The sequence below is a fragment of the Stenella coeruleoalba genome, assembly GCF_951394435.1.
Source record: "Stenella coeruleoalba genome assembly, chromosome: 1".
Lineage (NCBI taxonomy): Eukaryota > Metazoa > Chordata > Mammalia > Artiodactyla > Delphinidae > Stenella > Stenella coeruleoalba.
This window is the reverse complement of record NC_137169.1, coordinates 173,010,136-173,034,682: the sequence shown is the minus strand read 5'-3', so window position 1 is coordinate 173,034,682 and position 24,547 is coordinate 173,010,136. Positions and strand designations below refer to the sequence as shown.

The 24,547-nt window shown below is 45.1% G+C and overlaps 1 protein-coding gene across 2 annotated transcripts in view; it reads left to right on the top strand.

The window, feature by feature from the left end:
- Positions 1 to 13,564, top strand: part of LOC307194867 (uncharacterized protein C1orf21) — a 225,083-nt gene extending 211,519 nt beyond the window's left edge. For both annotated transcript variants that reach the window (XM_079938242.1, XM_079938243.1), the window contains exon 6: positions 12,805 to 13,564. In XM_079938242.1, coding sequence (XP_079794368.1) covers positions 12,805 to 12,843 — 39 coding nt within the window. In that variant the 3' untranslated portion in view covers positions 12,844 to 13,564. The remainder of the gene's footprint in view (positions 1 to 12,804) is intronic.
- The last annotated feature ends 10,983 nt before the right edge of the window (positions 13,565 to 24,547 follow it).

Genomic DNA, 24,547 nt, shown 5'->3' with positions numbered 1-24,547 from the left:
TTCTGTGGAGAATTCCTAGAGAAAGCATTCTTGGGGTAGACACTTCTAGATTGCCCTCATTTTAATCCCATTTTTCTAAATAGAGTCAAAAGAAGAGTACCAAATACTTTAAACTCATATTCTCGAAATTGGTTGTTGGAGGTTTGGAGATGTTTAATCATATTCTGCCTCCCTTCTGGGTTCTTAACAAATTTAAAATAGACACAGAGAGTCAGGTGAGTATCATGGGTCAGTATCTATCTTATTAATAAGTCTCATAATTCCCAAATGCAGAGCTTCTAGTAAACTAAGTTTGGAATATATTTGCAATACTTAAAACATGAAAAGGATCTGTAGCCAGCATATATAAGGAAGTACTATTAATGCTAACCAATAAAAACCATCAATTAAAGTTATGAGTCTATATCCTTGAAATTCTCTTACATGTGTGCAGTAAAGTTCACTGAAGCATACATACTGTGCTCAGTCGCAAAAAAAATTTTTAAAACCTGGAAGCAGTTTAAGCACCTAGCGCTAGAGGAATGAATAAATAAAATCCTTTATAGACCCACAGTACAATATCGTGCAGCAGTTAAATGACCCAGGCGCATATATATATATCTCCACAATTATAGATCTCAAATCATATTATTAAATGAATAGAGGAATAGAGCAGAATGATAAAAAATTGTATGACACCATACAAATTAAAAAACCATACACTGTTTTTAGATGGACATTCAACAAATATTTATTAAACACCAGTTATACATACACGTGTGCGTGCACACATTACTGTAGTACGTTTTTATATGATATATTTATAAATGGCATGTATTTATATCTGTTTTATACGTAAACATTCATATAGAAGATGTATAGTTTATTTGGTATATTATGAATATTATACAATTATTAAAGTATCAAAATGATCATACCAAACCCATGATCATTGTTGTACCTGGGGATGGGGGAAGGGGAATGGGACTGGGATGGTAGTTTCATTTCTTCAGGGAGAGAGTGGCAGCTAGAAGCAATGTTACAAAATATTACTAGTTCTTATGCCTGTGATTGAAATGCAGTGCTTGTTACATTCATTATACTTTTCTGTATCTTTTAAATTTCTCAAAATTCAGAGAAGTCTATGAAAAGAGGAATATGTGTATGACAAAATGTCAGGTGGAAAACAAGCAGATTACACAGTGGTCACTGGCGTTGCTCACACCTTCCACTGCATCCACATATGTACAGTTTGGTGGAAGAAAACCTTCAGGAGGAACTAATACACGGGCACCAAGGCATGCTCTAAGTCACCTGAAGTTCTTCTGGGTTTTTGTTGTTGTTGTTGTTGTTTTGATTGATTGATTGATTGATTGATGGCTGCATTGGGTCTTCGTTGCTGGCTTTCTCTAGCTGTGGTGAGCGGGGGCTACTCTTCCTTGCGGTGCATGGGCTTCTCATTGCGGTGGCTTCTCTTGTTGTGAAGCACAGGCTCTAGGTGCGCAGGCTTCAGTAGTTGTGGCACGCAGGCTTCAGTAGTTGTGGCTCGTGGGCTCTAGAGCGCAGGCTCAGTAGTTGTGGCACCTGGGCTTAGTTGATCCGCAGCACGGGGATCTTCCTGGACCGGGGCTCGAACCCGTGTCCCCTGCATTGGCAGGCGGATTCTTAACCACTGCACTACCAGGGAAGCCCAGTGCTCCTGTTTTAATTTCATTTGAAACTGCTCCCATTTCCAAGGGCTCTGATAGTCATGGCCACAGATGGAGTTAACCTCTATTCATTGCTGTTCTTATTGGCCAGTTGATCAAATGTGTGACAAGCCTTAATATAATCAGAGCTTCATAACTTATTAGGCTAAACAGTCCCCACAAATTCAGTTAGTTCTGTTTGCCCAGCTTCTTATATGTCCTCTGGGCCTCCCCCAGTTGTTATCCTCCCAAAGTGTTAATTCCCAGGAAATGTATTAGATTCATCAGGCCAATGGAAACCTCAGGATTCATCATGAAATCCCATGGACGCTGCTTTTCTTCCTCTTTTTAGGGGCAGCTTGCCCACCTTAGCCATGTCCTGGAAGAGGAAGGAAGCCAAACGGACATGTTCTCCCCAACCATGGGCCCAGGACACCCACTCCTCACTGCTCTCTGGGCCTTTTCTCCCTCATATCTAGCTAGTTCACTCTTCTGTGCCTTCTGCGGGCAGGGACATCCCATCAGTAGCTGCAGTCCTCTCCCTGGCCAAATGCATGTGCTTCCTATTCTGAAAGCAAAGAAGAAGGAAAGGGAAGGTGAGCACTGTGGTCCAGCAAACAGTGTTGCTCCTCTGTTTAGGCAGGAGGGAAAGGAACCAACTTGTCACATTCTCCCCTGCCTGGTAGGCTAGCCCATGGAGCATTAAGACGGGCAAACCCAGCATTCTCTACTCTCTCCACCTGTGACTGGGTGAGTCAGTCACCATCCAGAAGGCCTCAGGGGGGTGGGAGGAGAGGGGATAAGGAGAAGCCTGCTGGGTTCTATAATCCAGCAAGAACGCTGGGTTCTCTAATCCAGCAAGAACGCTGATTCTCATCTGACTGACTGTTCTCAGTTAAAAACTATAAGGAAAGGAGGTGTGTTCTTAGTCTCCCCAAACCTCCAGCCATGTTCAAAATAAATTCTAGGGTATAAGCAATTAGTTCAGAACAAAGAGCTCTAAAGAGTTTGTCTGGAAGGCACATCTTTGTCAAGAGGCATATGGATTGAAATCCCAGGCCTGCTAAAGCCATTGTCCTGAAGGAAGTGAGTCTTAGAGGAGCTTCATGTCCTAGACATGAAGCTTCATGTCCTAGAGGAGGTGAATCCTAGGGGAGACCCATGAGGCTCCAATCCACCAAGTGGGTTCTCCTGGCTTAGGGGTGAGGGGTGGTATTTAAATCTTAACTCTTATACCTGAGAATAGACTAATTTAAGACATCTCTTTGAATTAAGTCCATCAAATGACCTGGAAATCTTCTGCAAAGAATTACGCAAAATTTTATGGTGTATCTCTTTATCATTATAAGGAATCAGGTATAACAGGGAAATTTTTTATAAGATAATATCAAGTAAAAAAAATAAAATTAAAAAATTTGTTGTCTATCATAGGATTGAAACTATATAAAAGTGACATACATACGGACAGAGATTTAAATGAAACTTGAAAACTTTCTAATTTATTAGCAAGACAGGGTTGTAAGAAAATTTTTTAATTTAATTTTGATTTTGATCAATGGTTTTTTGGTTTATAAGAACAATTTTATAAAACAATCTTTTGGAGAAGAACCCTGGCCCCATCTTGAGAGAAATGTCTCTCAAGGTGGAATTTATCTCTGCTGTGTGAGCTCTTAGGAAAAGGGCCCGAACCCGTGACAGAGTTAGCCTCTGAACCTACAGATGGTAATTGTATTTTCTGTGACAAAAGTGGGCAGAATACAGCCCATGGGCCAAATCTAGCCTGCCAGACAAGAATAGTTTTTATGTGTTTAAATGGTTGGGGGAAACAAAAGGCCAAATAATATTTTCTGACATGGGAAAAATCATGTGAAATTCCAACTTAAGGGTCCACAAATAAAGTTTTGTTGGAACACAGCCATACTCGTTCTTTTACTTTTCTCTGTGGCTGCCTTCATGCTTATAGCTAGAGCTGAGTTGCAACAGAGACCCTTTAGAATGCAAAGCCTAAATTATTTACTCTTTGGTCCTTCACAGAGAAAGTCACCAACCCTGCTGTAGGACATCAGTTCAATATGGCCCAGAGACATGGGCATCCTGCATTCTGTATCCCTGCTTTTTTTTTTTTTCTTTTCTTTCTTTGGCCTTGCCATGCGGTGGCTTGTGAGATCTTAGTTCCCCGACCAGGGATCAAACCTGTGCCCTCTACATTGGAAGCACAAAGTCTTAACCACTGGACGGCCAAGGAAGTCCCATCCCTGCTTTTCCCTGTCCTCACTCCTGCTCGCCTCCTCGTGAGGAAAGGAGCATCATCGAAGTCAGATGAGTGCCAACATCAGGCAAAGCAGGACCTTGAGAAATAGGTCCCTTGAAGCTTCTAAAATATCCTTTTTAGAAGGATAGAATCAGTAGAAGGAGGATTTGGGTATAATAAACACTTCATGGGAGTTTTAAAGCTGTTTAGTCAATACATTCTCTCTTGGAAAGGAAAAGGCCAGTATACTAGGGTTCTTGTCACTGTGGTTGTTATCGTGGTGATCATTCCTCTACATGGTCAACAAAACAGTCAGAGGCTGTCATACCCCTACTGGTCATTACGAACGATTCCTTTTTCCAACTGAAATGATAACGCACAAGTCTAATTAGAATAAAGCTCATTAGAAACAGGCTTGGCCATTAATGCCTTGATTGATTTTTCTAATGAAATAAGCCAGGGGAGGAGACTTGAACAGCACTGCTAATTATTTTTGCTTTTCTTCGGCATTGCCTCAAAACTTGTTATAAATTGTTGTGCTGTAATGAAAATGCTGCTGAAACACTCCCTGACCGAAGAGGCTCTGACACTTGCAGCCCCGAGGAAGCAGTGGAGGGCGCCTGACTCCTGGCCCACAGCCCTACAGGAGGAGGATTCAACAGCAGCCCCTGGGGGGTGTCCTTCATTTCACTTTTCCACCCTCTTCCCGCCTCCTCCTCGTCATCTTTGTTCTGGATTCTGGCTGGTGGTTCACAGATGCTCAAGCTGTGGAATGCAGCTCTCTGTGCCCCTGTATTCCTGGTTCGACAGAGTTTAAATGTTCAGGCTCCCATAGAAACTTAGATCCGAGGTTGCCGCTGGATGGTGATACATGCAGGAAAAGTTTTGGGGAAAAAGATGTTAGGTGGGCAGAGAAGCAAGACGGCCCATTAAGCGTCTGTACCAAATACTGTTGGGATAATTGTGTTTCATTAATCAAGATGTTCTTTGGTGCCCAGAAAGCCAGACTGCCCCACAGTGCAGGGTAGAAGGCTACCAAAGAGGCGCGACTAAGTCAGGAAACAGACTCACTAAGCCCACAGTTAGGAAGAGAGAGGAGGAAGATGAATCATGCAAAGGAAGCAGACAGGTGGTAGGAGAATTCAAATAATGCACAGGTCAGAAACCTATGGAGCTTCCCAGTCATCCAGAGAGGTTCAGGAGAGGAGGGGGAAGTCTTCATTTGTCAGTTAGCCTGCTGTATGATGAGTGTAACAGTGCACACTTCCGGGCAGAAATAAGCCTTATTAAAGCACACTTCTATGGGCCACACAAGGATTCCACTGAGTGTCAAAAAGACAAAGAAGAGAGAGCAGTTCTCATGGATTCCCTTACCCTGCTCCTCTCCACCCGGGTGCCCCTTCCCAATAAAGTCTTTTGCTTTATCAGCAAAAAAAAAAAAAAAAAAAAGACAAAGGGGAATAAGAGACGTGTTCTGTTCTGCCCCCTGTAGTAAGGGAAGCAAACATTTTGGCTAAAATTACTTTTAATACGTGGTGGGATGGAAGGATGACTGAGGGGAAAAGACCAATTCTCCCTAGAGCTTTCACTTGAAATTATGATGTTGAACAAGATCGTAAGACTAAGTAACCACTAAGAGAAGTCTGGGGAGGAGAGAGTATGAGAGAAGAAAGCAATATATGTGGAAATGCAGGATATGTACAAGAAGGATCTGCCAGTTTCGGACACAGTGGATGACCGATCCTGTTGTTTTGTTCGTCTTTTATATGTTTTAACCATATTTTCTTTGGGATATTAGATGGTTTTTTTCCATGCCTAATAAAAATGCTGCAATGAAAATATTTGTACACTTCTAAGAATTTTATAAAGGTATAGTTTACATGCCATAAAATTTACTTATTTTATATGTACAATTCAATGATTTTTAGTAAATTTACCAAACTGCATGACTATCACCACATTCCAGTTTTAGAACATTTTCATCACATCAGTAAGATCCCTCCTGCCAGCATACAGCCAATCCCCTTTCCCATCTCCAGCCCCAGGGAATAAATGCATATATTTTTAAAAACATATATTTGGGAGTTTATCATTAATATTGATGTCTATGATTGCTATAAGAAGGGTATGAACGTTCTTATGACTCATAATACATATTACCACATTACTTTCCAAAGCAGCCCTACCACTTTACAAGGCTGCCAGCAGTGTATGAGAGCTGCGCTTCATTGTACACTCCCAAGAATTGGGTATCGCTATTTTTAAATAATATCTAATTGTCTTCATTTGGATTTTTTTATTACTGAAGCAGACCGTTTTTCTATTTGTGTGTTTGCTGACTTTATTTGTTCTAAATGAATTTCCACTCTGTGCCCTTCCCTCTTGTTGAAATCCTCTTACATTAACTTTTTTTATTGGTATGAGCTTCTCATGTAACTTGTCACTTACACATTGTATGCTGCAGGTATTTTTCCCATTGAGGTTTGCCTTTTTATTTTGTTTTATTCTTTTTCTTTTGGTATGCAAAGTTTCATTTTTACATGATGAAATATGTTCATCTTTTTATTTTCTACGTGATCTTTTTTATGGCTTTGAGGCTAAGAGTTATTTCCTTCTCCAAAGCTTTGACAGAAGCTCAGTTTTATGGTCTGTTTTGTATTATTATTAAGATTTAGCACATCATTTCTCTTGGAATCTGTCATTTCTGGTGACCCTCTTTGTCAAATACTTAATTCTTACATATCTTAGGCCATATTACCAGGATATCTTCTTCTGTACTGGTGATGTTTTTGACGGCTCCACTTTAAAAAGAACATGAGAAAAATGACACACATGCAAGGGAGTAAGACCTAGGTCGAAACCTCGTTATTCACAGGTAATGGACCGAAGGATGCTATCAGTCTGGGAAGACCTAGCCTCTGGTTACAAAGGCCCTGACCGTGCCATTCTGTGGGAGTTACAGAGAGGCAGGGTTTGGGCTCAGCTGTGAACAATTTCATGAGTAGCTGGAAAAGTATCTGACATGTTCCAGTCGTAAAGAGAAGGCTCCCTGCCTATAATATGGTCAGTGGAGGTCTGTTCTACATTAGATGCAAGGTAGGGGAGGAAGACCTCTGGGTCCCCTTCCAACTCCAAAATCTCAGAACTCTCTAGATACTGTTCCTCCTTTCGTTTATTCAGCAAATATTTAGTGATCATCTAATATGTCGCCAGCACTAGTCTAAGTCCTAGGGATGCAGCAGTGCAGAAAACACTTTCAGCCCACTGGATGCATCTATTCAAGGGGGAAGACAGCCAATAAAGGAATAAAGCAATACGTTAATGATGTCAGGTAATGATAAGTAATAGAAATAAAAATGAAACAGAGTAAGAAGTGCTATTGTATATAAGGAGCTCAGGGAAGACAGTGAGGTGACATTTGAGCAGAGGTCTAGAAAATGTGAAGTGATGGATGGGGTGAGGGCTGCAGGCAGGAGGAGCCAGCCAGGAAGTTGGAGGAAGGACAGGCATCCAGGCCCTGAGGTGCCAGCTTGTTTGAGGGCCTGGATGTAGGTGAGTAATCCAGTGGTGGCCCAATTTCTCACACAGTCAGTTTATTAACAGTTGGATCTGTTGACCTCATTTTTCAATATCATCATAAGAGCTATAATTTATTAAGTACCATGTGCCAAGCTTTGCCAAACACCTATGTGTATTACTCCTAAGTCTCCCAACAGCACTGCAAGTTAGGTCTTACTGTCCCCATTTTACAGATGGGGAAACTGGAGCTCACTGCTTCCTCTCTGGAACTTTCATCTTGTTCTAGTCTACTCCATTGGGGAAATACTCAGTTCACAGCTGACTCTTACATGCTTGAGGTGTATGTATTAGGCCAGATGCACACACATCTACAGAGAAGTACTAGAGACTCCTGTGATAAACTCACCCCTGAAACTGGACAGCCAGCGCTAGACTATTTGCCTGCGTAAACTTGAGGAGAAGTACTGTAGGCACTTTGGAGGAATAATTACCTTATTTGAAGTCACTCTTTGATCTGTTCCTCTTTAAACTAGCAGAATTAGGACAATGTCCTTTCCTTTGCTACACCTTAATGTTGCTAATTCTAAGCCTAGACATTTCAACAAACAAAAAAATCCTGACCCTAGAACCTCAGAAATGTATGAGTTGACATAAACTTCCAGTTTCCAAGAAAACAATGCAGACGGTTGAAGAGGGCATGGAAACTCTACAGAGTAGGGCTGTGGTCAGGGAAACTGGTAGGCAAAAAGCTCCTTGAGATTTTTGGAGTCTGAGTCTACACCAAAACGCCTCTGTGGTTCTTCATACGACCCTTCCTTGTCAGCGTCCTCGTGCGTTTCCATTCTTCCCACACGTGGGGTCTCGTGGGGACCTGGCTGTCTGTAGCTTTCAGTGTGTCCTTTGCACAAGGGTGGAATTGTGTCTAACAGTCCCTAATGCTGGCTGCATACAGTGTCTTTACAAAGACTTCCATTTTGTAGTCCCTTTAAGGGGAAAGGGCATGCTTTGGACTAAGAGAATTGCTGTGTAGCTCCCAAACCCAGCTCACTCCCGCTTCCTGCCGTCTGACAGCTGCAGGTTTTAAGGTTCTCTTTTTAGCATAGTTCTTTAAAAATTTCAATGAGACGTGAAGTCATATTATAGAAACAAGCTCCCTATCTGGCCCAGTAGAGCCTGTGTGCAGGTGGGGCCCTTGTGATGCTGAGATGGGGCTGCTTCATTACGTTTTCTTGGGTTCCCCTTAAAATGACACTGGCCACATGGGAGCTCTTACTCTCCTTGTTTTTGATTTCCAAGTTTTCTGTTCGTAAAATAATTGCTTCTCAGAGCTGCTGACAGGTGATAATAACAAAAATAAAACTGATTTGAATTCAGTTATCAACTCACTACAGTCATAACAAAAGAGGCAAGGATTAGCCCTGTGTTCTGGGCTTCTCTGAGGTTTGCCCACAAGTAACAGGACGCAGGACTCCTACCTACTTTGCAGGGTTGGTGTGAGTAACCAATGAAATAGTGTCTGCAAAGCAGCTGATGCAATTTTCCTTCTCCTTCTCATAGTAATTATAATAATTTCAGAGGAGCAAATGCTTGAGAAATGGAAGTTGCAGTTTGGGTTGACGCAGAGCGTTTACAAGAGATTTGTCCCTCAAAAGAGGACGCTTCCCTATGGTGACAGTAAACTTGGAGGGTCTGTTTAACCCTATAACTCATTTACAGAGTTGGAGACACTGCTTTATCAGCGAGTGCACCAGTTCACATGTGTGTGTGTCTGTCTGTCACTGCATCCAAGTTCTTCCTTGTGGATAAGATGCCCTCTGAACCCCAACATTGGCCACCTAGGCCTTTGCTTTGATTGCGGCTTCTTAAGAAGGGAAGGGATTGAGGTGTCTGCCATAGAAGCTTTATTTGAGCACATGGGGTTCTGGCCCGTCTGGGGTGCAAGGCTGAGGTGGAAGGAAGGGCTCCCTGACACCTGGCAGAGTACCATTTGTGACGACAGTTCTCACCCACCTAACCGCCATAAGGAAGGTGGTCCTTATTCTCCTGCCAGGGCCTGGACAAACAGGGGGTTTAATAGCAGTAGTAGTAATAATAGCAGCAGCTAATATTTATTGACCACCTGCTAGAAACGGTATTTTTCCCATGTAATCCTGATCACAACCCTATGAAACAGAGACCATGATTCTCCCCAGGAAACCAAAGCCCGAAGATTTGCCCAGTGTCTCACAACAGTGTGTGTCCACATATACACTGGAGAAGTCCTCTCCTTTCCTAACGTAAACTCCATGAGCCCACCTTTCCCCTCCAGCCAGACGCTCAGAGGCCACTCGCAGGTCTACTGTCTGAGCCCCATGAGTTGAGGATACGTGGAGAGCATCATCTGATACATTTCTGATAGGTTTGGATGTGGCCTGTTGCCCACAATGGAGAATAAACTCCCAACGGTCCACGAGGGTCTCCTTTCTAGCTCTCCACCATGTGGCTCAGGGAGTGTCTCCTGGGTGGTCTGGGCCAAGGCAACAGCTGGCATCTGCTTGGACACGGTCACCAGGGAGGTGTCATTGGGGACACACTTCTCTTGTCAGGAAGATTGCTTACCCAGCTTCCCTACCCAGGAGACTTTTTTTTGCAGCAAGTAAAACAAGCCTGGAGATGACACCAGGCTCAAAAACTCTGCAAGGAGCAGGGATGAGAGTTGGCGATGGGATAGCAGAAGAAACCAAAATCTGCTAATTGGTGAATCATTCAAAGAGAACACGCAATCTGGGGCCGGTTAGCACGGGAATGGGCCACCCTCGTGCTTTTGCAGGCCCCGAAGACTTCTTGGTGTGGCAGCACTTTTTTATTTGTCAGACACACGTGTACACATGTGTACACACATACATGTATAAAATTATGTGCCAGGCCCGATTTAATCACTTTACTACTATTAACTCACTTAATCTTCAGCAACCACATGAAGTTGGTACTGTTGTTATCTTCGTTTTACAGATGGGGAAAGTGAGACACAGAGAGGTAACTTGATCAAAATCCCAGAGCTAGTGAGTCACAGAGCCAGGATGACTGCCCAGCCAGGTGGTACCTGCATTCATGCATTAGAATGATGCTGAAATATTAGGAGAATGTGAGCTACTTCCAATATACAGATACTGTGACAAAGAAACATGTCATACATTTGAGAAATAGTTGTATGCGAAATTATTATTTTCTTTATGTTTTAGATACTTTTAGTAATAAGTCCCAGTTATAAAGAAAATTTTATTTTTAAAGGAACTTTCCCCCCAGAATTGAAACATGTAGTGTGTATTTAAAAAGAAAGAAGTCGGGGCTTCCCTGGTGGCGCAGTGGTTGAGAGTCTGCCTGCCAATGCAGGGGACATGGGTTCGTGCCCCGGTCCAGGAAGATCCCACATGCCGCAGAGCAGCTGGGCCCGTGAACCATGGCCGCTGAGCTTGCGCGTCCGGAGCCTGTGCTCCACAACGGGAGAGGCCACAACAGTGAGAGGCCCGCGTACCGCAAAAAAAAAAAAAAAAAAAATCACGAGAAAAAAAAAAAAGGAAAGAAGTAAGCCCCCTCCCCTTCCACTGCTGCTGAGCTAGCTGTTTTTGCTCCTGCCCATAGCCATGGTCAAGCCTACTCTCCACATGTTTCTCCCGCCCTTGTCTAGGTCATGGGGAGGCTTAGATGCCAAGCGCTTTAGACAGTCAGGACATGGCTCTGACTTCTGTTGGAAAGAAGATGTGGACTTTGATCACTCATGCAAAACCCTAAGGTATTAACATGGGATGTTTGCAGAGACCAACTCCAACTACCACCTATGCTGTCTAGTCAGAAAGTTAAAGATATGTGCATGGCATGCCAAAGATTGGATGTCGGGTAAAAGCTTTATGACTTCGGAAAACTTCTGGGCCTCTCTGGGCTTTGTTTTTCTCATCTGAGGAATGGGAGACACAACAGTACATAAGACATAGGGCTGTGGTGGCAGAATCAGCAATACTTGAAAAGTGCTAAGCACAGTACCCAACATGGAGAGAGCATTCGGCAAACTTGAGCATCGTGGGATGTTACCTGTTCACACTTGTGTGATCCAGGAGTAGAGGGCTCAGTCCAGTTGAGCCAGTATGATTGTCACTCCAGGAAATTTGAAACAACAAACAGACACAGAGACTGGAAGTCACTGGAACTAGAGCACATTAATAGCCACTCTCAGGAGGTAAGGTCCATGTTGTTCCCACATCTGTCCTTTCCAACCTTGGTTACTGAACCTTCACTTCTTTGGGATACCTTTGTATCTTTCCAATACATTCCTCTTTTTTTTTTCTTTAAAAAAAAAAAAAGAAAGTGGTCAAAGGATATAAATAGTATGAATACATGACTTTACACAAAGCCTTTATCTGTGACACAGGCAGGACAGGGACTTGTTTCCGTGCTCTCTGTGAGAGACTACAGACCAAGGAGCCATGTGCTTTGACCAAGACAGCCTGGTGATGTCAGACATGGAGCTTAAATCCCAGGCCTAACTGTGCCTTCCTAGAGTATATAACCTGCTGGAGAGAGGATGAAATATGTTCAAAAGTAATGGCTGGATATAGTTCTTAAGCCCTCAAGTAACCTGTTTTGTTAGGGGATGGATGCATTAAAAGCATTTTTGCCTTCCTTGTGCATCCCAAACATACCACACATAGTCCTAGATATGTTATACATATTCAGTGAATCTTTGTTTTTTAATCCCTGTTTTAACTTAGAATGGATTAAGGGACTTCCCTGGTGGTCCAGTGGTTAAGACTCTGCACTTCCACTGCAGGGGGCGAGGGTTTGATCCCTGGTCGGAGAACTAAGATCCCACATGCCACACAGTGTGGCCAAAAAAAAAAAAAACCACCACATTAGGGTGGATTAAAACTAAGACATCCCTAGATTATGCCATCCTCCTCTGTAAAAGTGTAATAAGTTCTGGGCTTGGAGATATAGCTGTGGAGTGTGAACAGCCCGAGCAGAAAGGGACTCCGTTCACTGTTCATTTTGGTTTCTCCTGTTCATGACAAATTGGTCTCCAGAATGGCTAATCCATTTGGTAATGACTTGGTGAAAGGCTGAGTCTTTCCTGTGCCTAGTATAAGTTCTTACCAATACAAAATAAGGGCTTATTGGGGGCTTGGTAAAACTTCCATGCTATGAGGTATATACAGTTTATAAATCAGCCAGCACGTATTTATGACTTAACCTTCCTGGTGCTCAGTAGTCAATGACGGAGCCTGGCTCCTGTTGCAGGGAGACATATACTGAGAGAAAACCGATTGCAAGTAACTATCTCAAGCCTTGCTTTGGATTCTCAGTCACATCTTATTCTTTTCTTTTCCTCTCAAGGGTCGAGATTACTGTTCGGAAGAAGAAGATATCACATAGCACCAATTCTACCACTCAAACTGGGAGCTACTACTGTGTAAATAGGTTACACCCCACGTTGAAATCTTTGCAAAGGTCGGTTCTCTTCAGCGAACAGCACTATAGCAAAAGAAGATCGTTCCATATCGTATGCCCCATTAAATTACAATGTTTCTTAATGAACTTGCAAAGGAATATTGCTAAAAACAAACAAAAAAAAAACTGTTATCGAACTTTCTTTGTTGCTGCTAGTTAAAACTTGTTGCAACTTTTCACTTCTCTCAGTGTCCAGGTCTGCAGCAAAATTCTGCAATTTCACCTTAAAGATACTGTTGGTTTTACAGATGCTCTCCAACCTATTTTCTATAAGATAAGGTAGTGGTGAACTCAGATATCCAACTTCTGTCCTAGACCGGTTCCGCTTCTAAGACAAGCGCCTCCTTCCCTCTCTCCTCCTTCCCTGCCTTCCCCTGAGCAGTCCAAAGCCTTGCTTCTCACTGGCAGTGCCGCGCTTTGGAGAGGGGACGGTTGCTATGGCAAAAGCCTTGTTTCTCTGTGAAGAAGAAGTAGAGACGCTGTTGTCGATTAAAAGCATGTTGTGACATGGCTCCTGGAAGTGACATAGGAGCGAACGGCAGGTGGTTTCATTTCCTGGGTCTCTTAATCAAAGATCAAGCTTGCAGCGTCAGTTTTGCTCCGATGCAGACGGAAGTGTGATCACAATCATTTTGAATCCCTCTTGCCTACTTTTTTTTCTAAGAAAATAAACATTTTACTGTTTTTATGTTTCCTTGTCTTCTCCCATTCATCCAGCTCAGTGTTTTATGATGATCCTGGGTGCGGAAGACGAGCCCTCCTTAGCAATGACTCCTCAGTGGCTCCCTACCGTCCCATTTATAACCCACCAAGCATTCGCAGTGCTGACAGTGGTCAGAGGAGGTGAGGGGACGTCCCACGGCTTTTTAGGAGGGCCTGAAACCACCCTGTTAGCTTTCATCCTGTTAGCCAATAAACCACCCTACTTCCCTTCAAAATGGCACGTGGGCCTTGCCACTTCCTTTCTCTTACTTGCAGCACTGGATGGTGTGGTGAAAAGCGTTTGCCGACTAGAAAACATAGTACATGGACACTGGTGATGATATTCGGAGATGCGAAAGCCAAAGCCCCGGGCAGTCGTGGGGAACATGAACTGTGGGTTTGGTAGAGTTTATTTTTCCATAATTCTATGAAGAGAATGGTCTCTTCTCAAAGACAGAAATAATATTTTTAACAAATGTTGTCACAAGTAAATAGCAATCAAAAGGAGAAAATAACTTTTGTATTTTTTTAACACGTTCGATAGCTTTGACGAGGGTTCTCTTTGTTACTTTCAGGGGAGGGCACCCTATTCAGTGCCACGCCAGCAGTCCAGGTGTGGGTTTGGCCCACAAAGAGAAACACAGCAAAAGCACTGTGTGTTTCTCTGTTTGCAGGGTTGTGGACGCGAAAGGCCTCAGCGTCAGCCACACTGCCACCCTCCAAAGGTGGGTAGTTAATACGCTCTGGGTAGTTGAGAGATCACCTGCCGCAGAATAGAATAAGAAGCTTAGTGTGTTCTTGCTGTGAAGATGAGCCTTGACCTGAAAATCCATCCACAGAGCTGGTGGCACCAGTAACGTGTTCAGGGGGAGATTCCTTATCTCCTTTTAGACCCGGCACACACCAAAAGTGAGGGGAAGGAAACTCAGTCAGGCACTAGAGAAAATGGACTCAAACGTTAGCAACAAAAGCCCTTCCTTCTTTCAGCCGGCAGCAGCAGCTATTTGGGGGAGCAGCTGTGGTTGTTACATAAATAGAGACGCAGCCAAAATTTCGGGCTTTTTATCCAGCTTCGAGCAGAAAAAACGCAGGGAGAGTTCGAGTCGCCTAGGGTTTTATGTCCCCTCCTTTTCTATGGTTTTTGGCCAAGTGACTAAAATAGTTTTTCCCAACTGTAAACGAACTGCCAAGCCCCACCTTAAACTTGTGCGCCAGTGACTTGTTCACTGTTCCGAGGGTGACCTTTTCCCGAGATTCCTTGTTCTTATCCAGCAAGAATGAAGCAAACACTGAATGTCTTCCATTTCGCTCCTCTATTTGGTGTCTCAGATAGTGTCTTCCCAGAAAATCACCACCTTCCACGTGGAGATGAAACAGGCTCACATCATTTTTCTGACGGTCACGTTTAACATTTTGACATGATACACGTGTACACAGAACCACGTGTCTCTGGGGAATCTGATTTTTGGGGGTTTCGTGACACCTGAAGTGTTGTGCCCGTGAGCCAGTGGCTTTTCACCTGGAGTTCTGTCTCCCGGGTTTAACACGGGGTACCTCTTTGATGGGCAAAAGTGATGTCATCTGCAGACACATTCGGTACATCTAGAAACAGATCTGAGAAATGGGGTGACGGAGCCAGTTGGCGTGAAATACTTGACTATGTTAGCAACGCTCAAAACTGTCTGTTTTCCATTTGTTGGTTTTAATCATAAAATTGTCAAGGGATCTGTGTTTGTACTTTATTTTTTTATGCCTTCTGTAAAGGTCTAATGCAAAAACATTTGCCTTTTTTTTTCCCCTGTGTATCTGAACATGAAGCCCGTTGTCTCAGATACAGTGAAAGAATAATCCAGAAGCTGGTGCTCCTGCTGGCTGTCATCTCTGAGGACTCAGGGAGATGAAGGAAGGAGGGAGGGAAATGGTCTGGCGGATGGAGGTATAGAAAAAGGATGAGAAACGGGCCGAGAAGCATTTAGGACAGAGAAGGGCGATGGCTGTGCGCCCGGTGCGATTCAAAATCCAGCTGCTTTAGTGGCCAGTGGGTGGGGCAGACTGGAGGCAAGATTTACAGCTAGATTACACACGCCTTATGGGCTCTGAGTTGTAGAATTGTACAAGTTCAGCAGTATGTGCGTAGCTTTCTTTTGGTTGGCAGACATTCAGGATCACGGAGTACTGCTGTCATAATTGAATGCGTGTTTGTTACTGGCAGAGAACCCTGAAAGAGGCTTTTACCTCACGGTGCCTCCTAGCCCCAGGCTGGAGCGTAGGGTGGTGTTACGGTCTATTTAGGACAAAGAAGGTACAAAGTCTGGAGACAGAAAACTAGGTCGGCCCTCAGACATAGCAGCGGCCACCCACCAGCCTGCTGGGAGACAGGTCTCTCCCCGTCTGCAGTGTCCAGGGTCTGAGACGGAGCTTTGATGCCCTGATTGAGGAGCCTCGGCTCCTCAGTCCTCCGTGCTGGTGCCAGCCTCCTGCACCTCCGTGTCAGGGGCTCACCCAGGGTCAGAAGCGGCCATAGCTGCAACCTGACAGCCCCCGGGAGCGGGTCCAGGGATGATGACGCCCCCCTTTCGGTCCCAGTTTGAGTTATAACCTTGTCTCCCTCACAGTCTCGTTGAGACTTATTTTCTCTTAGGGCCACACTCTCCCCACAAGCCTGCTAAGAACAGAGATTATAGCTCTTATGCAGTTTACCTCAGCAGCCTATGAGGCCCGTTGGCATATTGATTACACGTCCTGCTTAGACACTGGGCAAGAATTTAAAAGAGCGTTTCCATGTCTATTGCTCTTGTCAGTATCATAGGAAGAAAAATTATCAAATTCTTAATCTAGGAAAATACTGACTCTGAATCTTGGACTCCGGGACTCTGATATATTTTTTATGAAAGGCAAAACAATTGGTATCTAAGGCTCTCTCCTTCCTCCTCCCAACCCCCTCATAAAAAAAAGGTATCAGATTGCACTCTATAATTTTACATAAAATCTGCCCTGCATGCTTTTCCCCCGGAAGACATGCTCAGAGCTTTATTTCTTTGTACGTCTCAGAAATTAAACTTTTTGCTAAGTTTTGCTTAAAACCCTAGTAGAAGAATAAGGCCTGGTTGGGGACAGGGACTATATATTTAAGGGCATAATGAAAGGGTGGCTCGAAGCAGGAACATGGCTTCTCAATGTCATGGGTGGATTACTGAACCTCCCCACCTCCACTCCCGGCGCTTGTATAAAGCCGGGTGAGGCAGTTGGCTTCCACCCTGCAAATATGTCCCTGCCGTAGACCTTTGGAATTTCATGGATAAGGTCTATGAATTGCCTTTTACCAATGAATGGACATGTTTTTCCAAGGGGGAAAAAAGTGCCCTTGACTTCAGTCACCTTTTTGTATGTCTCTGGAAGAGGGTCGAAAGCTGTGGAAGAAAATGAGGATTGTGGGTAAACAGATTTACTTTTGTGACAGACCTTAGGACTCGCTCACTAGCTATGCCATGCTTTTCAGAAGACTCTTGTACCTTATCTGGGATCTAATCTAATCTTGGGGAAAGAGGAAAAGGAACGAACATTTATTTTTTAAACTCACTCTGTGTCAGATACTGTGCTAGGCATTTTTATAATTGTCTTGTCACAATAGTCCTGGGAAGTGTATTTATTACCCCCGTGTTCTCAGTTGTGTATCTTAAGTGTAGAATTCATATATCCAACATAAATGGCCATGTTGAAAGAAGGAAAGATGTCACTCAAGTGTTTTCCTAATTTTTTTTATTACTACTATGCCCTTTGCAACGCGACACTGTGAAAACAACCCTTTGGGGGCATCTCCCTTTTCCAGAATCTCTCCTTGGCTCACCACCAGCTTGGTTTCCTCATGGGGAGTGTTTTACTTGGCCTTCCTATATCTGATAAGCTACACACAAACCAGGAGAGGCTAGCAGGGTGTTAGTGCCCAGAAGGGAACGGCTTTGGGATTTTAGGCGCATATCTCTTTCCTTGGAATCCTTTCCGCACGTGGAAAAGGAGGCTGGTATCTGCAGTTAGGTATCAGATGTGACCAGAACAGGCTTTTGAGTACTCTGATTTCTTTCCTGGGTCCCAAGGCTTGTTTCATCCCAGGATGCATCTTTTTAAGGTGAAAAGCCTTAACCTCCAGAGAAGTTTAGGAGAATCTGATCTCCAAAGGTGGAGGAAAGACAATGCCTGGACCATTAACTTGAAATCCTTTCTTGTGAGCTAGGGTTTGACATCTCTTTTTGATCTTTGGACTGGGGCCTCTGTATTTTCCAGGCTAGTTTAAGCATTGAAACTAGATGTGAATCTCTTTCAAGACCTTAAATGTTTTAGATAGTCAGGTAGTGACTTGGATAGGCATTTAACTAATTTGTTCCAAGGTCAGAAGAGCCCAAGAATTCCCCAGTTTCTCTCTTTGCTTCTAAAGGCACAACCTCTAAAGAAGATGACTCATGTCTCCATGGCAACTGTTAAAGGTGCTGCCTAGAGGGGACCCGCCTCCGCCCTCACTTACTTAGCTTGAAAGAATCAAAAGAATTTCCTGTGTCAAGGGGGTGCTATGTCCAGTTTTCTTATGAAAACCGTTGCCAAGATTCCTGCCTCTTTCTAACATGGTAGCTGTCAAATTCCTTCAAGATGATGTAGGAAATGGCTCTTATCTCTTCGAAGCCAGAGAAATTGCTTTAATTCACCAAGACTCACCCCTAAACCAAAGGCCCTATTCTAATACTGTCTTCCCTCTCTACTCTGAATTCTCCCTTCTTTCCTTTCCAGGGGTTGTTTTTAGCCCAAGGCGTTGCATCTGATTGGCTAAGACTTAGAGGCAGTAAAAAGAACACCGTGAACTCAGCCAGAACTGCCTTAGGGTCCCTAGGGTTGAGAATAACTCTAGAACCTCAGAGACCCCTGGGCTTAGACCCAGAAGTGATAGAACAGCCCCTGGTTTCTGGCATTTCAGTCCAGATCTTCAGGGACTGTTCTCTCTTGACAGTCAAGTGAGCAAGGGAAGTTTCGCAGTAGATTGCAAGCCAGCTTTTCTGTATCTATTTTCCTAGAGCAGAACAAGGCAGCTGCCTTATAGGACTCTAAATTTGGATCAATTTCCTAACACACACACACCCCACAGAAAGATACATGGAGAAAAAGTATATAACTACTTTATCATTGAAGTACTTCAAGGATGAGCTGCATTTTGCCGTATTGTAATCTCTAAGATAATGCCTAGGAAAGCATTAGTGTAATTATATCAAACTAGGAAAACCTAGTGATCACTCTCACGAAAGTTTGAATTAGACTCGAATAGAAGGGTGCAGGTCTGCTGGTCGTCTGGTCTTGTGCCCTCTCTGTGCCAGGATGCCTGCCACTAGCATCTTTCACTCACCTGGGTTTTAACCTGGACTGTGGCAGCCTTTCCCAACCCCAGGCACATATAGGACCCATCCCTCAGGACACGTGCCAGGTCTCGCCATATACCCCAGCATTTCTCACACACTCTCCCACGCAGCCAGTATGTCCCTGACTGTAGCACTTCAGCAGCTCCACTGGGACACCAGCGGCTGGGGCTGGGGCCCCTTCGTCTAGGTTGGCCCAGAGGTAACATTTTTAGCATTGCCTCTTCCAGTGTCGGGGACTCACTCATTCAACAGATTATATGGAGCACCTAGTATACTCCAGGCACTGAGCTAATCCCCAGCAATACACGGTTGACCCAAGCCCAGCTCCTGCCCTCAAGGAGCCCACCGTTAGTGGGGCAGACAGTGTGGGAAGTGCACTGTAGGGAATTACTGGGTGCCGCGGGAGGCTCTCAGAGGGGCAGCCGCCCAGCTTTGGAAATCGGGGGCTTCCTAAAAGAGGGGACATCAAAGCTCAAGGTTGTCAGAGGCCTGAGGGAGAGCATTGCAAGGGGCCTTCCAGGCTGAGGGGACAGCATGGGACTCAGCCAAAGGAGGGACAGTGTGGGTTGTCAGGGCCTGTGTGCAGAGAAGCAGCTGGCGCTAGGAGTTGAGGAGGGAGAAGAGAGGGATGTGGCCAGGGCAATCAGTGACCCGGCCCAGGGGGCATAAGGAGAGCTGTAGGTGATGCTCTGCCCCCTCTGAAGCCCACTGCCGAGGCCACCCAGAGAGGTAAGTGTGATCCCCGTCAGGACCAGACGTTCCCTCCGTGCTGTGGAGGTACACAGTTTCTTGCTGAGATGATTTACTCCTGTGTATCCTCCACCCCTGCCCCAGCTCTTTGCCCTCTCCCCCAGAGCTGTTTGATTTCAAGAGCTTTAACCTGGGCTGGATTTAGAGACATACAGGGGACCGCTCTGGGTCATCCTGACCTGGCTGTAGAACCAGCAAGGCTAAAAATACCTCTAGGGAACAGGCCAGCCTAGACCCCGGGATGAGGGTGCACCCTAAGATAAATACACGGGAAGCCGCCTAGGGCTTCCCAACTCGGGATGTGAGGTCTTCATTCATTCTACCAAAGGGCAGCCTCCCTTGGACAGCCTTTCCCCGGGTTGGGTCATACCTGGTGGCCGAGCCTCTGCTGTGTCTGCAGTGTGCACCTGTGTCCTGCCAAAGAAAGGGGAATTAAAAAACGAAAACAAAAAAGCACACATGGTTTGTGTGCACATGGAAAATACCCGCAAGCCTAGACAGCTGCCGTGAGCTTCGTGGGGACGGGGAGGCCCCTGGAGCCCCGCGCTCTTTGGGAGTGACGCAGGGAAGGCTCAGAGACAGCAGACAGAGTCTCTCTGTGCAGACAGCTCGCGGTGCCAAAGAACCTATTCAGGGCTCAGAGCATTGGGTTTCTCTTCCCTTTGCCCCCAGACAAATAATTAGAAACTTTATAAGGAGAAGAAAAAGAATTAGATGAATCAAAATACCAGCTGTGAGGCAGCATGGTTGCTAGAAACTCAAGAGAAGGCCACAATAGGTAACATAATTTCCTTGAGAAGTTGGAGGCACTGGGGGCTGAAGGCAGTTTTCCTAGCTGAGGGGCTCAGGTCTCCTGACCCCAGAGGGCCCTGAGGACGACTTGGGGCTCACCTATTGGCTCACCTATTTTGCAAGACCTCCGCACCTGCCCTCCTGGGTGCAGCCTGGCATATTCACTAGCCATCTGGACCCTTGGAAAGATTGTCGCTCAAACACCTGCTCTTTTCCCAGATATTCCTCTGGCTCCTTACTGAACAATTTCTGCTTCTGTGTCTTGTGGTTCCCACGTGACTATCCCACCAGCCTAGACGTTTTCATTAGAATTCGGCCTGTAGTAATCACGATGCTGGAAACTGACAGAATATTTGGCCTCAAATACACCTACTTTAAAATGAAGGTCCTGGAAGGTCCCCTTGGTCGGGGTGTGGTCATGGGATACGGCCAGGTTTGCCTTAGGGCACCCTCTCCCCATTGTCTGCCCTGGTCCAGTTCCCTCTCCATCACCAGGAAGAGATCAAAATGCTTCCCTGCCAGGTGTCAGCGGCTGTGTATTTGCGCTTCCCAAGGGCATCTGTGTTTTATTTAGGATAAGGCGTTACATTCAAGGAAAATCTAGCGGCAGGATCAGGAGACATCAGCTCTCATTCAGGTCTGGGAGATGATCTTGAGGCGTTGCTCTTCTGAGCACCTGCAGAGCCTTCCTCAGGTGGGCGTGGGAGCCCCGCAGGGAAGCCTGCCCAGCCCTCCACATGCACGTGAATTCTGTAAAGCCGTGGGTGCCCATCTGTTTGGACCACACGTGCCTGTCAGCAAAAACCTTGTGAGATGCATCCCCCCCGTATGTTTATTAATTTAAAGTATATATTCATATACTTCTGTACTAAAACATTAGGCACATTTTTTAAAGCGCACAACATAGAAATTTTTAAAGAGTAAGATACAAAATATTACAGACAGAGGTTCTGGTATTTTCACTCTGAAGCCCCGAGGGTTTGGGTGCCCCCTATGTGTGCACAGCCACTTTGGACATCAACCACCATTTCAAGAGCAAATCCTCACACCTTGATGGCATCCATCCCAAACTACTGTGCTGGCACGTGGCCTGAAGAATAGGAAGGTCTTAAAGCAAAATCCCCAGGAGATTGTAATCTGGGAGACAGGGCAAGCAAACTCTCAAATAGCATAAACTTAAACAATTCAAAACCCCATCCGACAGGAGAGCGGACTCCCTGGGCAGTAGTGGCTGTAGGTGCTAAGAAAAGATCAGGTACGCTGTACAGTGCCATGGGGTTGCTCATATTCCCTCTCTGGGTCTCCAGAAAAGGACATTTGGCAATATCCCCAGCTCTCTCATGATTGGAATTCTTTGAACCCTCAAAGTTCTTCAGTAGTACTATTATTCCCCACAGCACCAGTGGGTCCACGTCGCTTGAATATTATTTTTGATTTGACCACCAAGATATGATGATGATTCTGTGTCATTTGAAAAGGGTCTGAGAAAGTATACAGGTCTAATTATATATATACATATTTATACATGTGTATTTTTGTTTATTGTTACATTTTGACATTGGACTTTCTATTAAATAATTTTTAACAGATGACCTGGCTTTGTTCTCTTTTGTGCCTTTCTTTCTCCCTGGATCTCAGGGAAGGGGCTGTTATAAATGTCTGCAAAAGATCTTGGGGCCTTCCTGTCCCTCTACTCTTCTGTCTTCTTCCCTACTGTGTGTACGTAAGTTCAAGTTCTGTTTTTACAGGAGATGTACTACCTCAAGCACCCACTTGGAAAGCCCCCAACCTTGTTTTCATTGCCTCCGACTTTCAGGGACAGCCCACTCAACTGTCCCATCAGCTTTCAGGGACTGTCCCATCAGCTTTCAGGGACAGTCCCATCAGCTTCTGCAAATTCATAAATTCATAGATTTGATGAAGTTGCAAAAAAGAGCAATGACAAAAAATGATGCCATGAGCCTCTCACATCTCTTGTACACCCTTTCCCTCCACCACACACACACACACACACACACACACACACACAGAGTCCTAGATGTGAGACCTTGCACAAGTTACTTAACCTTCCTGAACCTACTTGAAAACAATACTTTTCTCATAGGTTTGATTTGAGGAGATCCCATAGTAAATGCTCAGTAAACAACCACCCACTTCCCAAAGGCACTCATTCAGCCAGCTGACATTTGTTAATTGCACAGTGTATGCCGGGCACTGGGGTCTCCCAAGTAGGGGGTCAGGGATGTGAGGAATTAAGGCATTCCCCTCTCTCCAAAGTCAGATGCAGGGGGAGCAGTATGAAAAATGAGGTATGTGCCTTAGAGTTTCTCTCGTTCCCCACCCTCAAACCCCATGACTATCTGGCACATTCTGGACGCTGAAAACAATTGATTCTCCCACTACGCTCGCCTTCCAGGATCTACCAGAGAGAAACACACACACACATAGTCTCAAAGCATGAAGCCAAAAGCAGTTTCTCTTGGCTCTGTCTTCCCTGTAGCATCAGCCTGTTCGCCTCTGACAGGTTGTCAAACAAGGCAAAAGCCCAGGCTTCTGCCCAGAGGAAACGTGGGACCCAAGCTTGTTCTTTCCAAAACAGTAAGCCTGTTTCTCCCTGCAGGAGCTCACTTGAAATCACAAGGCCAGCCAAGCTTGAAGGGTTTCCTAACCCCACCTCACTCCCGACTGCACCCCACACACATACACACATGCTGGTGCCCCGTAGCCCTGATTGGGAACTTTGGGAGCTTACTTTAATCTCAAGCCACAGAGAAGTCAAGCTGCAGAGGAGACCGCAGGACTGCCCCTCGTGTCCGCTCCCCAGGCTCTTGTAAGCAAGGTCAGCGTCCAGTCCACTGGTCGTAGCTGGACTGAAGCCTGCACGTGGTTGCCTGGAGTTCTCTTACTTGGAAGCGGGAGTGGCGGGAAGTGACACATGAGTGATGGAGGGAAGAGGAAGACTGATTGGATAAAGCCTCATCAACAAATTGGAGGGAAATGAGTGAAACGAGACCACAAGTGCTCACACTCAGCCTGGCCCAGCAGATGGCTGTAGAGGATGGGAGCTTCTCCTCAGGGGTCTCCCGGCCACCATCACCCCCGCCACGGGCACTGCCCACCCACCATTTCCATCCCGAAAGCTCAAAGTCATCTGGTGAGGAACGTGAAGTTTTAACTCACTAGATTCACATCATGTTACCCGCTCTCTGACAGAACCCAGCTTCCATTGGCCACTGCTCTTAGCCGGGTCCTCACCCTATTACTACCCTGCCATGTTTATTTTCCTACTCTGGTTCCTTCTCTCCCCTCAGGAAAATTCTCCCATTTCTCCTTATTACAGAAGATTGAACTTCCTTTGAGGTCCAGTTAAAACTGACCACTTGTATGAGACCTCGTCTTATGGCCCAAGACATGCCAATCTTTCCTGCCAAAGAACTTCCCTTTCAGCAGAGGCCAGGTGTTGGTGGGGGGTAGAAGCCCTGAGAGGCCTGAGCCACAGAGAGTTGTGGTATAAGACTAGGTCTCCAAGTGTAAGGTGAGGCCTAGAAACCGGGTCAAGTTCAAACACTAAGAGCCGAGTTGCCGGTACTGAGGAAGGGTGAGCCCCTGGCAGAGCCCGGAGCAGGCAGGTAGCAGGTCTGAACGCTGTGATGGTCATGGAGGGAGTATTCAGGGAGAGAGTGGAGTGGAGCATCTGTGTGCAAGGAGATGCGTAAAATAAATAAGCAACAGAGAGATAATGTACAGCACGGGGAATTATACCCATTATCTTGTAATAACATAATGGAGTATAATCTGCAAAAACACTGAATCACTATGCTGTACACCTGACACCAATACAATATTGTAAATCAACTATACTTCAAAAGGAAGAGAAAGGAAGGAAGGAAAGACAGGTAGAGAAAGGGAGGGAGGGAGGGAGGAAGGAAGATGTGCACCAAACTATACATTACAAACAATGTTGTAGCATTATTTCTAACGGAAAA